Below are 13,816 nucleotides of genomic sequence, written 5' to 3' on the forward strand. Positions count from 1 at the left end.
TGGACAAACAGTTCTATTTTTGTTTCATCAGACCAGAGACCATTTCTCCAAAAAGTACAATCTTTGTCCCCATGTGCAGTTGCAACCCGTAGTCTGGCTTTTTTATGGTTGTTTTGGAGCAGTGGTTTCTTCCTTGCTGAGTGGCCTTCCAGGTTATGTCAATATAGGACTCTGTACAGGATCGGTATGTCCGAAACATCACACCGGCGGGATAGGGACAGGAAGACATCCTCCTCCCTTATATGGTACCCTTCCTGCAGGCTCATCCTGACATGACCCTCCAGCATGACAATCCCACCAGCCTTACTGCTCATTCTGTGCGTGATTTCTTGCAAGACAAGAATGTCATTGTTCTGCCATGGCCAGCGAAGAGCCCGGGTCTGGGACCTGTTGAATCGGAGGGTGAGGGCTAGGGCCATTCCCCCCAGAAATGTCCGGGAACTTGCAGGTGCCTTGGTGGAAGAGTGGGGTAACATCTCACAGCAAGAACTGGCACATCTGGTGCAGTCCATGAGGAGGAGCACTGCAGTACTTAATGCAGCTGGTGGCCACACCAGATACTTACTGTTACTTTTGATTTTGACCCCCCCACCCCACTTTTTTTTTCTTTTTTCCCCAGGGACACATTATTCCATTTCTGTTAGTCACATGTCTGTGGGACTTGTTCAGGTTATGCCTCAGTTGTTGAATTTTATGTTCATACAAATATTTACACATTGAGTTTGCTGAAAATGTATGCAGTTGACAGTGAGAGGACGTTTCTTTTTTTGCTGGGTTTATATGGAAAAACACGTTTTAACATTTCATGGATTGGTCAAAAGAACTGCCCAAGATTTTATTTTTTTTAGTTGGTAACAGTCCTAGTTTGTTTATCTCTTTTAGCCCATATTACACGCTTAAGGGGCTAATCTTCCAAGTCCATAAAAGAAGGAACTAAGAGCATTTTCACGTTACTGAGCCAAGCTGTACTGTGCTGTCCTGGTTAGGCAGCCTTTGTAGTTACTTGAATCATGCTGCAATGTGAAAATTACATATCTGAGGCAGCACAGTATGGTTTGGTTTGGCACAAAAGTGTGAAAGCAGTATAAGAGCATAGAGGCCAGGGGGTATAGATTTGTGGTAATGGAGATCTACGGGCTGTTTGGATGTTATTCTGCTCTAGTTTAATTTGGAAGGCACATGAAGCGTGGTCAGGGACATGGTCAAATGAGTTGATATTAGCAGCCAGACCAGCCAAGCCATAACAACCAGGGATATACCCACTTTGTCTTGGCAGAATTTTACCCAAATTGTTGGTTCAGTGGAGTCCTAGCCTCTACTCCAGGAAAAAGTTAGATTGGATTCATAAAACTGACCCAGCAGCATCTTCAACAACCAACTAGGGCCTCTTTCATCTTATTTACTCAGCCTGTGTTTTCCTAGAGGAGCATGTTTACCAAGAGCTTGTGCTATCACAGTGAAAATATTTAACTTATGATTTCTGTTTGGTAACTGGATATGACTCTGGAGAGTGACGCAAGCAAGGACATTGAAATAATCATTCTTTCTTTTTCTCTGACATTTCTCCGTCATTGTTCTCCCCCTCCTGCTGCAGCTAACCTTCAGGAGAAGCTGACTGACTTCCTCCCCAAGTTACTTGACTGCTCAACAGAGATCAAAAGCTTCCACGACCCTCCCAAGCTGCCCACCTACTCCACCCTAGAGCTGGTTGAGCGCTACAGCCGTGTCATGGCCTCCCTGAGCCGGGTGCCTGCAGACGGGAGATGAGCTGAGGGGGCAGCAGCCTCATGGCCCTATACGGCCCCCTGGGCACTCACTCATGGACCTCTTTTAACCCATGCCTTCCTTATAAACCAGGGGTCGCTAGCTGTTATTCCTGTTTCTCTTTTGCTGCTAAAGGTTTTAACATAATAATTTCAATGATATTTTTTAAGCAAAACGCATCAGAAAAATGTATGAATGACCGGACAGTTGGAAAAAGTGAAGCTGGAAAAGTAGAGAAAATGGCGATCTTGCAGTGATTGAAAGCCAGCGCATGCTGCTCCAAGCGTTGTTAAATGAGGTTGAGGTTGTTTTTTTGTAGCTGTTTTTTGTTGTCATGCGGTTTGCCCCCCTTAAACATCCCTTTTCCCCTTCTCCCAGATGCTCTGCCATCAGTTTGGTACAGTATTATCATATTGGTTTTTTTTCTAAAGGAAGCTACGAAATAAGAACCATGAGATTTATCTGCGGCTTCAAGTATCTCAAGTGGGTCTATGGACTGCACCAACATGAGAAGTTTTGAGTGCTGTGTTAGACATCCATGGACACTCTGTGGCTTGTTAATAAATCAAGAGAATACAATTTTATTTATGGCCCTTTTAGGCCAAATACGTATTTCCTTTGTCTGATGTCCCATGTCTTTATTTCTGCACTAACACTAAACACCACAATGTCCTCCATTATTCCTGAAGTGCCATAATGCAATAATGTGCATCTCTATGAATTTGTTTTTGGATGCACTTCATGTTTTATCAGCCATTGTGTTTTGGTTTCTCGGATCATAACTTGCGCACACATCAGAAACTGCCTTTAGACGGGGGTCTTTAATTTAGCAACAAAACCGAAGCGTGGGGAACAATGGGGCAAAACGGACAGGGTTGGCTTAAATTGTTGACATGTAAACAATATTTTGTGTCAATGTTTATTGAAAACATAAATACATTTGCAAAACGAGCACTTGTTTTTCAAATACATCGGTACAGTTGTTGGTTAGCTAGCTGGTATCAAGAACAAGCTCAAACTTGCTGAAAAGAGCCACCTACGATTCCCCACATTGTAGCTTCTTGTCAGTAGTTATGTTTCCATTAACTTGTCCGGTGTTTTTTTTTCCTTCTCGACATTGAGAAAGTTTGCGAAATTGCCTGCTAGGGTGTGTTTCCATTGGTTGAAGTGTTTTACATTACCCATTTAGGCAAGTTGTGCATTATTAAATTAGCGACAGCCTGTATGCCCTCCCACCAACTGTTTCATATCTCAGGTAGTCTGTAAAAGTCAGCATGAATAAGTACGGGATAATCAACGAGGGACTATGCGTTCTATGGAAAATAATGAAGACATTGAAGGTGTGTTCCACGACGCGCTAGGAATAATAAACTGGGTGCTTCGAACCCTGAATACTGATTGGCAGAAAGCCATGGTATATCAGACCATATACCATGGGTATGACAAAACACTTATTGACATATGGCCAATATGCCACGGCTAAGGGCTGTGTCCAGGGGCCGCGCCACTACAATGTGTTAAACATTCACTGAAGTAGCTAGCAAATAAATGTACTAGATAGCTACAGTAGTTCCCTTGGTAACCAAACAAATAGACTTACTAGTTAGATGTAAAAATAAACTAAAGCCATTGAATTCTAATAATGATTGATATAATGTTCCATTGCCTCCTGGCTGGCAACATTCTTATCCCTTGCTTGCTAGGTAGCCAGCTATGGCTAATTTAGTCACGTCAAACAGTGCAGACAGAATAACAGCAAAGGAACTGCATTTGCGTTTGTTTAAGCTGTTTTCTAGTGACATTTATTTGGATACATCCATGAACTAAAAGTGCTCTCTGGTCCGTCCTGACTATTGTTCAGAGGAGCTAGCCAACAACACCGCTAACACAATCACTTCAAACTGAAGCTGGAAAGTCTGCATTTTGTTTCTTTTTTTAACCTGTTTTCTATTGATGTCTAATTGTATATATCCTTACAAATTATGTCAGCTGATTCATGATTTCGACAGGCTGAGAACAGCTGCCTGCCTGTGTCTGGTCCTGACTGCTGATGCTTTATTACTATGGGACAGCTGGAGATCGAATTTCAATGTTGCAAATGTTGGAGACAGACAGCAAGGTTTATACAAATCTCCCTGTTGAAAACCAAATGCTAGTCAAAGAAATGGGAGATAATGTCTAGATGCTTTTTATAGTGGAGATCGAGTTTATAAATTGCCTGGCAGGGTTGATGAGACGGTGGATTGCGCAGTGAAATGGAACAGAGTAAATAGGCATTTCAACATCAGGTTTAGCAGGTGGTAATTTGTGGATTATGAACTGGGTGGTTCAAACTCTGAATGCCGATTGGCTGAAAGCCGTGGTAGATGAGACATACCACGGTATGACAAACATTGTATTGCTCTAATTACGTGTATAACCAGTTTATAATAGCAATAAGGCACCTCAGGGGTTTGTGGTATATAGCCAATATACCACTGCTAAGGGCGTTCCATCGTGCTAAGAACAGGCCTAAGAACAGCCCTTAGCCGTGGTATATTGACCATATACAACACCCCCTTGGCCTTATTGCTTAAATAATGCACACTCTACAATGCCCTTCAAGCCAGTCAGAAACGAGTATTCAACAATGTGATGGTAAAATGACTCATATTTGCTATATTCTAATCGTTCTCAAGTGCCAATATATCGCCATGGTCCATGCCATGTTGAAACTTGCAATCCTGTAGATCTGAAATCATTGGATGGTGAAACTTGCCAGAAAAGAGAGCGTGGTGAAGCAATTCAGGCATTCTTGAAAGTGTGGACAATCCTTGTCCAACAAAGAAAAAGTATTATTATAGATTAAAACATATTTTGTAAGCAGCAGACAGAATTAAAGAATTAGAATTAAATGTGAAGTGGAGCTTTATAGTTCTGCGGTGACATCACGTGCCTCAATGTTTCCATCATTTGTTTCCATAATTTGTCGTAATAAAGGGTGCGTTCGTAAATTCGCTCTGGCTAGTTACTCCGATTTCAGAACACTCGTTTCTCTCTCGGAGCGTTCAGAGCGCACACTCGACGCTCTGGCGGAGGAGTAGGGTTGGTTCGAGTGTTCTGACCTCACAATAGCAATCAATAGCAGTCAAGCACCCAAACCAAGTGGCTAATGTTGGCTAGCTTGCTACTTTCAGATACAAATAAGATAACACCTCACTCTGACGACGTTACTCCACTTAGCAGAGCTGGTTAGGCTGTTTCCATGTTAGAGCGTTGGTGACTGTAAATGTGCTGATGGCAACAATTTAATTACGCTTTTTTTGCCGACGTTTACTGACACCGGCCATATTCAACTGGTGTTGAGCGTTCATCAGTTATTCTGCTCTCTTTTTACGAACGCACCTTGGTTGAGTTTTAGATTTAAAAATAATAATACAACATTTAAAAAAGGTTGCAATTGAGTGAAGTTTCCGGGTGATAGGGAAATCAAATCCTTCGTTTGTGGGCTAATCATGAAGAACCTCGTCTGCTTAAGTGCTTGACTTGGGCCGGAGCTGAGTACCAGCACCTAAAATGTTCTACTGCTTAAGCGCCTGTTCGTCTTATAGAATATTAGCGCATAAGTATTGTGTATTGTATTGTGCTTCTGCACCTCATTGTAAACCGCAGAAAATGAGTAGCCTACCGGCACCTATTTAAGTCCAAGTCAAGCACTGCCTGTCTGACAAAGAATTCGGAAGGTAATGTGACTCAAACTTTAGAAATAACAAATGTCAAGCTAGCAGCAGTGGTACTGTTCGTTTTGGGACACAACATTGGGAGTGTGTCTCCCAATTCTGTGTTCCAAAGCTGTGTTACTGTATATGATACTGATTTCTTTGGTGGGGGTTTCATATCACCTCATGGCTACAATGTACTGACCAGCCGGGTCTAAAACAGTGATGAGTGATGTTCTCCTGACCATTGGTCACACTGTAAGTTCGCATTAAATCGACAGCTTTCACTATAGTTTTAACAATAATTATGAGACTACTCAAAATAAAAAGGCTCCTGTATGAAAAATAGTTGTTGGTGTGGTAACACGTGGAGAAGATGATGGCACGAGCTGAAACCACGAGCACAGTCTTGAGAAAGGTAAACACTGGCTGCACACAACATTTTTTTTATTGGCAGTTTACTTTAGACTTGTTTTGAATTGGTGGCAAAATGTTTAGACTCATAACATTTCCGGGAAGAAATAGGCTACATATATCTCAAGTGTTTCTAAACAGACCTCTGATACATACCATACATACCAGGGCTGGGTTTCTCAAAGGCATTGTAGCACTAAGATCATCTTAATTCCGTTAAAACTAAATGGACTAAAGATGATCATAGTGCTATGATGCTTTTAGGAAACCAAGCCCAGGCTAACCAAGGTAACCAATATGCTGGCTAGCTAGGCCTAGTATTTGTGGCCACTGGGCAAGCTGCAATGCCATCTCAAGTCATGTCTTTTTTTGTAGAAGTGCTTTGATTTTTGAAGTTTGGAAGGACAAAATATGTGCTTCCTACCTTTCAAGCTAATCTATATGAGGTAAAAAAATATATTGAACCATGTTAATTACAATTAGGGTCATCACTAGTTGCCACAGCTACGAAGTCATAAAGTCCACCTATTTCTACAATGTCTCTTCTTAAAATGTGATTTTAAACCTAACATTAACCGCACTGCTAACCTTAAATGCACACCAAAAAGCACATTTTGGCAACAATTAGGTCTAGGCTACTATAATGTCAACTCCATGAGGTAGGGTCAAGCTTACAAAGTCACATTTGTATTTTTCTCAAAAACTTAAACTTAAAACATAAATAATCCTGACAGGGTAACCTTGCTTAAACTCTATTAGGTTAACGGAAGCATCCATCACTCCAGTGAATGATTGCCTTTTAATCCCTTCTGGGCGCTTTCTTTAAAATTGGTCTGGCTTTCAAAGGGCCAGACAGAATGTATCTGTTAAATGACTTCTCTCCCATTGTTGACCGCCACACTCCGCTGATAAGAGAGCTGTTTCCATGGCAATGCTTCTATTGTTCTGATCGTCTAGACGTCCTGTGACACCTGACACGCTGTTCCATCCCCTAGCCGATGTGGATGGCATCTGTCTCAGAATCAATGAGCTACTGCTCTGGCTCTGACTTGCAGCAACCGTTGTCATAAGACCCAATACTGATATGAGGTGGAGATGCAAGCTGTCAGTCTGTTCTTTTACCCTCTGCTCTCAAACAATAACCTACCAGTTTTTTTTTTGTGTGTGCGTGCATTCACAAGGCCATTAATATTTGTTGAGGGACATAATGATGTAATCATCATTCATCTTATTTCAGCGTGCATCACACACATTCTTGTCTTGATACTCAGAATATTTATTGGATCTATGGGCTACTCCCATCCAAGCACTCCTGTTACCCTTAGAATTATCTTGTGATTGACTTTTGTCTACACCAGGAGCGTAAGGGATTGTATCTGCTCTCTAAACAGCCTAAATAGCTGGTTAAACATTTTTCCTTTTAATTTAGTGATAATTAATTTCAGTGAAAAACATTTTTTGTTTAATTACTTTGATCTCAATTCAGTTGTGCTTTTATGTGTGTGGTTAAACATTGACATTATTACTCTGTTTTATATAGAGATAATTTTTGCACTGTTGCCTGCTAGTGATTGTGTTTCGCATTTATGGGGTCTGGGATTAATCACACTTCCTGTTGTTGAGGGTTTTGTTATCATTTACATGTTTGGTTTGTATTACTGGCTGAGTTTTTGAATAATAATACCTACTGTGTGGGAGGAGGGTGGCGCATGCTTCCTGGCTGCCACTTGTTTTTCTGTTTATTTTCCAGAGTGAATACGTTCACGTTGTAATTCATCTGATGCAATGAAACAGGACCCTCCGTCAAACAGAGAGACTTGGCAGTATCGCAATATTTTTTTCCATGGAAAAATAGAAAACACGAAGAAGACCAAACTCTTTGGTCCCTTAGCAAACCTGCTGTATGTCAAATATTGTGTACTGTAGCTTGGAAAATAAATACATAAATGTGACTGGATGACAATATGATGTTTTTGTCCAACATTAGGGCTGTTTTCCTAATGAAGTTAAATCCACTTTGTGTTTTGTTTCCTTGCCACAAGAGTATTGCGATACTGGCATCGTCCCGGCCATACTTGGCAGCTATTTGTTTAAAGGCCCAGTGTAGTCAAAATTATGTTTTTCCTTAGTTTCATCAGCTGTTGTACAATATGATATAAAACAAACACTGTAAAAGTGTGATCAAATTTGATCAGTGTTATTTCCTGATAGTTGCTGGTTGAAAATACAATCTACACAGGACCTTCTAATCAGCAGGTTTGCATGGAGGAGAGTTTTGGCTTTCCATGGCAACATCACCATGCGGTAAATTGATTAATAGACCAATAACAGAGTTCCAAACCTCTCTGCCAATAACAGCTAGTTTTCCATTTTCCCTTCCCCACTCAGACCACTCCCAGACAGTCCTTGCAAAAATCTTACTTGAGAAAGTGTTTTGATAAAACACTATTTTTGCCCATTTTAATGGACATGTATTACAGTAAGGTAACTTCATTTTTACCCAGAATATAAACATGGCTGCATTTGGCCTTTAATGACCACTACCTGTTTGAGTAAATGAGCAGTAATAAGCCCTGGTCTATCGCCCACCTCCAAAACATTGGCCACCAGACAGGCTGCATCATGGCTGCCGCCTAACCTACCTATTGTGCTGCTCCCTGCCACAGTGAGCCAAGCACTGATTGGCCAGAGAATGGAGGATACAGGGGCAGATGGTTCATGTTGTTGATAGATTACAGGAAAAAACAGTTTAGGTGTTCTATTGTCTGTCTGAAAATTTTATACCACTTCTTCTTATTCATACAATGAAGTTCCCCAAAAAACTGAACCGCTCAACAAGGATTCAAAATAGTTTATTATTGCATATATTTGTGCATGAGTCACCCTCTATTTTAGCTAAAAAGTTAGCAAATAAAGGGATTTATTAATCCAGCCCTTAGCAGCACCAGTTGTGGTGGTCTCTTTTGTAGGAGCAAAAGGCTAATAAAATATTGACAACTCTGGGTTCATGCCACTGGCAATCTGCAGAGATTGTATAAATAGAAAGCAGCAGAGGACATTCTTTTCAAAACCATTCAGCACCGATATTTTCCCTTTTTTGTTCACGGACGTCTTTTTCTTCAGTGAGCTGAATATCAATCAACGGACACCTCTTTGGTCGGTATAAAGCTTGAGAAAGGAAACCCCCCCCCCCCCAAAAAAAAAAAAAAAAGAAAGACGAGGAGGGGGGCTCAAATTGCTGTCTGTTCACTTAATGATGCTTTCTAAGAGCCCTGTTCTTGGTCCCCTCTGTTTTACGTTGGATAAAAGTTGCACAGGGGGAAAAATGTCGTCTGGGCTTTGTGCCAGGGGTTGGTGTATCTTGACAAACACTGCCTCACACCAGGGTGTGCTGGGAAGTTGCATGGGCAAACGGGGGGTAGTGGAGCCTCTCAAGGTGCCACTTCCATGGAGACGCAGCTGGGCTAAAGAAGACTCCCATCAGTGGACAAACAAGAAGCGAGGCGGCACTGTCTATATCTTCCCCGTTACTGGGAGTCTGGTGGCAACCAACCAATCTAGCTACACGGGCCGGCACCCTGCTCCAACCATACATGCTGCGTCCATCCCAGCCATTCACTGACTACTGGGGAAGCAGCTCATTTACATCTTGCGGTAATTAATTATGTTCAGCATATTGCCTTGCTCACATAGATTACACTGTGTGTATTAGTTATCCTGTTGATCTGGGAAATCAGCATTGCCGGTCTGCACTGTGTGTTCTGTACTGTGTCTATTTTGTCTCTTGCTCTATCACGACTGTTTGCATCTGTCTCAAAACCGATAACTGTCTGTTGTAATTTTTCATCGCCCTCTGGTTTTGAGTTGTTTCTTGCCTCAGGCATTTTAGAATTAATTTGATCCTCTTAATGGCTCAGTATCTTGTGTATCAGCATAGTTTGTGAACTTTTTGTGAACCTTATTTCTCAGTTTCAGGAAAGAGGGAAATTAGTGGTACTCTGAGGTTATGCTCTCACTCTCTCTCCCTCCCTCTTTCACTCTCTCTGAACTATGGGAACTTGCTTGACAAAAATCAAAAGTATAAAAGTGCTACCAGGGATGCTTGCCTACACACTGTTCATGCTCTGCATGCAATCATTCTATGTAGAAAGACAGGCAGCAGGTTGTCCCCCAGATAAGCCTGCAACAGGATGCAGCACCAGAGGATGCTCATTGTCAGGGGCCCCTATGTTTATGATAGTCAATCACCTCTAGTCGAATGGGGAGTCCATCAGTATCGTCAAACTGTGTTGTGTACACCTTTCCATGTATTTTATCTCATAGAAATATGTTTGGCTCAAACTCTTCACATAGATAGATGCCTACGTTAAACACAATACACTGAACAGCATTATCATGCTGAAACATGTAGTGATAGTGGCAGAGGAATGGCATGACAATAGGCCTCAGGAAATCATCATGGTATCTCTATGCATTCAAATTGCCATCGATAAAATGCAATTGTGTTCATTGTAGTGCTGACCCCATTTAGTCGACTGGTTGATTGTTTGGTCGATAGGCTGTTGGTCGACCAAGATTTCTTTAGTCGAGCAGTAGCACAAAAAAAAAGAAGACACCCGTCTGATTTGCGCCTGTCTGAGTGGACTGATCCATTGTGGAAGCCGTGGGAATGGCACAGCGCAGCAAGTCTGAAAAAATAAAAAATTTACAATTTCAACCAATCATTTTGTCAAAAGAACAGACGGTCAACCAAGAGTCAGTCAACATTTTTGTTGTTGTTGTTGGACAGCCCTAGTTGGTTGTCCGTAGCTTATGCCTGCCCATACCATGACCTATCCTCCACCATGGGGCACTGTTCACAATGTTGACATCAACAAACCACTCACCCACACAATGCCAAACACGCTGTCTGCCATCTGCCCGGTACAGTTTGTGCCGATCTGTGCAAACCCACAGTTTCATCAGCTGTCCAGGTGGCTGGTCTCATACAATCCCCCAGGTGAAGAAGCCAGATGTGGAGGTCCTGGGCTAGCATGGTTACAAGTGGTCTGTGGTTGTGAGGCTGGTTGGACCTACTGCCAAATTCTGTAAAATGACATTGGAGGCGGCTTATGGTAGAGAAATTAACATTACGTTCTGTCAACAGCTCTGTTGTACATTCCTACAGTCAGCATGCCAATTGCACGCTCCCTCAACTTGAGACATCTGCAAATTTTAGTGGCCTTTTATAGTCTCCAGCACAAGGTGCACCTGTGTATTGATCAGGCTGTTTAATCATCTTCTTGATATGCAACCTCTGTCAAGTGGATGGATTATCTTGGCAAAGGAGAAATGCTCACAAACAAGGATGTGCACAAAATGTAAGAGAAATTAGCTTTTTATGGGTATTTATTTCAGCTCATGAAACATGGGACCAACACAAGTTTATATTTTTGTTCAGTGCAGTATTTGAACTTGCCTTTGAAAACTGATATTTTAACTGACTAGAACCGTTCTACTGGCAGTAATTATGTGTGGTTTAGGCACCATCTTCACCATATATTTGGTTTGGTATTGTAGATGTGCATGTTTAAGCCTTGAAGACAATGGCACTGATGTCTTTGTGCTGCTTCTATTGTTAGGTGAACCTATTGTTCACCTAATACCTTTTTTACACTGTTGGTTAGAGCCTGTAAGTAAGCATTTCACTGTAAGGTCTACACTTGTTTGTATTCAGCGCACGTGACAAATAAACTTTTGATTTGATTCTAATGTCCTCAGCTTTCACCCTCATGAGTATTGACCGAGATAAAGAGAGAAAAAGAGTGGGGAAAGGAGTGACTTATACTTCTTTCACTCGGGATTCAAAGTATGTTGCCTGTAAAAACAATTGGGCAGTGTTTATATGATCCCCTTTCAAACAGCCCCTTTACCTCTTTCACCTTTTATAGAGCCATTACTTAAGCGGTGACTGAGCAAGAAACATTCAACTTTGACCCTGTTGTTCCAACCGTTGTCAGGTAACCTGAAGCAGCGTTGATAAAGTTCTAAATTCCTCAAATAGGACAGAATGCAATGCACTGCTTTCATTTCTTCACATTCACAAACAGTAAGTTAGCAGCTCGCCATACTTTCAGATTATTTGTAATGTGTTAATTTTCCTGTTATGGTGAATAAAACATTGGCTACAGTTAATCTCAAAACATTGTCAGATATGTTTTGGTAATTTGCTTTGATTGCACCTCTGTCACGTCGTTGCCATTGTTATCAACGTTCTACAGACGCCGCAGCCATATTGATCCTCAAAAGTAGAACGGGGCTGGCTAATAACTTTAAAACGGGGCTAATGCCTGTTTCGTATAAATTACACTATAGGGGTTTGGGAATACGATGGCATTGCTAGTCTGCACATTATTTAGTAGGAAACAATTTTGCCATCATCATTATATTGTCAAATTTACTTTAGACAGATGGCGATGTTGTCATTAGCTACAATATCAAAGTTCCCCCCCAAATAACTAGCAATGCTAACAGTACAGTAAAGTTAGCTAGCTAAAATCTGGAAGTCTCCCCTCAATCTTAGCTAGCTAACGCTGTAACAATTAAAGTCAATCTGGCAACATCCAAATGATGACAAATTTTTCCTACTAATTATTTGCCTTTAGAAATGTTAGTGTTTTCAAGCCACAGTTAATGCACTTGGACCAAATTTTCATCAGCGCCCCCCATGAGGAAGCGTTGAGTAGAATGCTCATTTGGGCATCACACCATGCCCAAAACAGAGGCACGTGTGCGCCCACACCAAACGCTATCACGACACGCAGGTTGAAATATCAAAACAAACTGTGAACCAATTATATTCATTTGGGGACAGGTCGAAAGGCAATAAACATGTATGGCAATTTAGCTAGCTAGTTTGCAGTTGCTAGCTAATTTGTCCTGGGATATAAACATTGAGTTGTGCATTTCAGGTAAAATAACAAGGTCCTCTACTCCAACAATTAATCTGGTCAAAAAGCAGGTAAAGTTGCTTTTTGGATCAGGCTGCTTCACAGTTTAAACTTTTTCTTAATGACCAGGACAAGTTTGATGTCGGAGAACAACAGTAAAATCACAGAACAGTGGGTTAGATATACAAATATTTGATAGAATGTTCATGATTTAATCCGTACCAAAGCCAGTAAAATGATAGGGGACATTTATACTAAAGGCTTGCCAGGACTTTTTAACATATTACTGCAATCATGACCAGGTCTGTTGGCGGAAATAAAAGTACAGGTTTTGTTGCATGGAATACCTTTAAGATAGAAAGGAAAAGTCTTGGTTTGAAAGGTGTAATAGAGAGGCCCTGTCATGGTAGGCTGCAGGCAGAGAGCAGAGGGCTGCTCCAGACCTCAGGCATTCCAGTAACCATGCATCCAAAGCCTGTCATATTCAGCTGAAAGTTCCTCGATCTGCTGCTTCAAGTCAATCCAGCAAACAAGAGATGTATTTAACATATGACGAAACATTCATTTCAAACCACAGGGTTATAAATTGTATAAAATATAAATCAAGCCCCTTCAGTGTGTTTAAAAAAATAAAAAAATAAAAACTCCTTTAATTCTCCTTCCCCCAGCTCCCGCCCTAGATCATAGAGGGACTCACTAAGAGCATTGTTTCCCCTGCCAAATCCCTTGGCATAGGCCTATCTAGTTTTATGTATAACCCCTGAGCCATTTTGGCTGGAAGAGCGAATATTCTAACTTGCGTTAAAGGTATTTATGAGGTTGTCCTCAAGAAACCTTTCTTTATATCAACAATTTGACTGATCTATGTGACAGTGAACCATATTTTGGAGACGGTTTTGAAGAACTTGTCCCCCGTGAGTGATGTCAATTGTCTGTGCCAAACCAAAATGTCTTAATTAAGAAACATTTTCAAACACATGCACTCTCCATGAAATAAATCAATGATTGGCG

At 41.2% G+C, this 13,816-nt stretch overlaps 1 protein-coding gene across 4 annotated transcripts in view; it reads left to right on the forward strand.

Annotated features, from left to right (window-relative positions):
* LOC112245098 (ubiquitin carboxyl-terminal hydrolase 25) overlaps positions 1 to 2,376 on the forward strand; it is a 59,239-nt gene extending 56,863 nt beyond the window's left edge. For all 4 annotated transcript variants that reach the window (XM_042308982.1, XM_042308983.1, XM_042308984.1 and 1 more), the window contains one exon: positions 1,595 to 2,376. In XM_042308982.1, the coding sequence (XP_042164916.1) occupies positions 1,595 to 1,767 (173 nt within the window). In that variant the 3' untranslated portion in view covers positions 1,768 to 2,376. The remainder of the gene's footprint in view (positions 1 to 1,594) is intronic.
* Positions 2,377 to 13,816: the final 11,440 nt, after the last annotated feature.

This window comes from Oncorhynchus tshawytscha, linkage group LG30 (assembly GCF_018296145.1).
Source record: "Oncorhynchus tshawytscha isolate Ot180627B linkage group LG30, Otsh_v2.0, whole genome shotgun sequence".
Taxonomy (NCBI): Eukaryota; Metazoa; Chordata; class Actinopteri; order Salmoniformes; family Salmonidae; genus Oncorhynchus; species Oncorhynchus tshawytscha.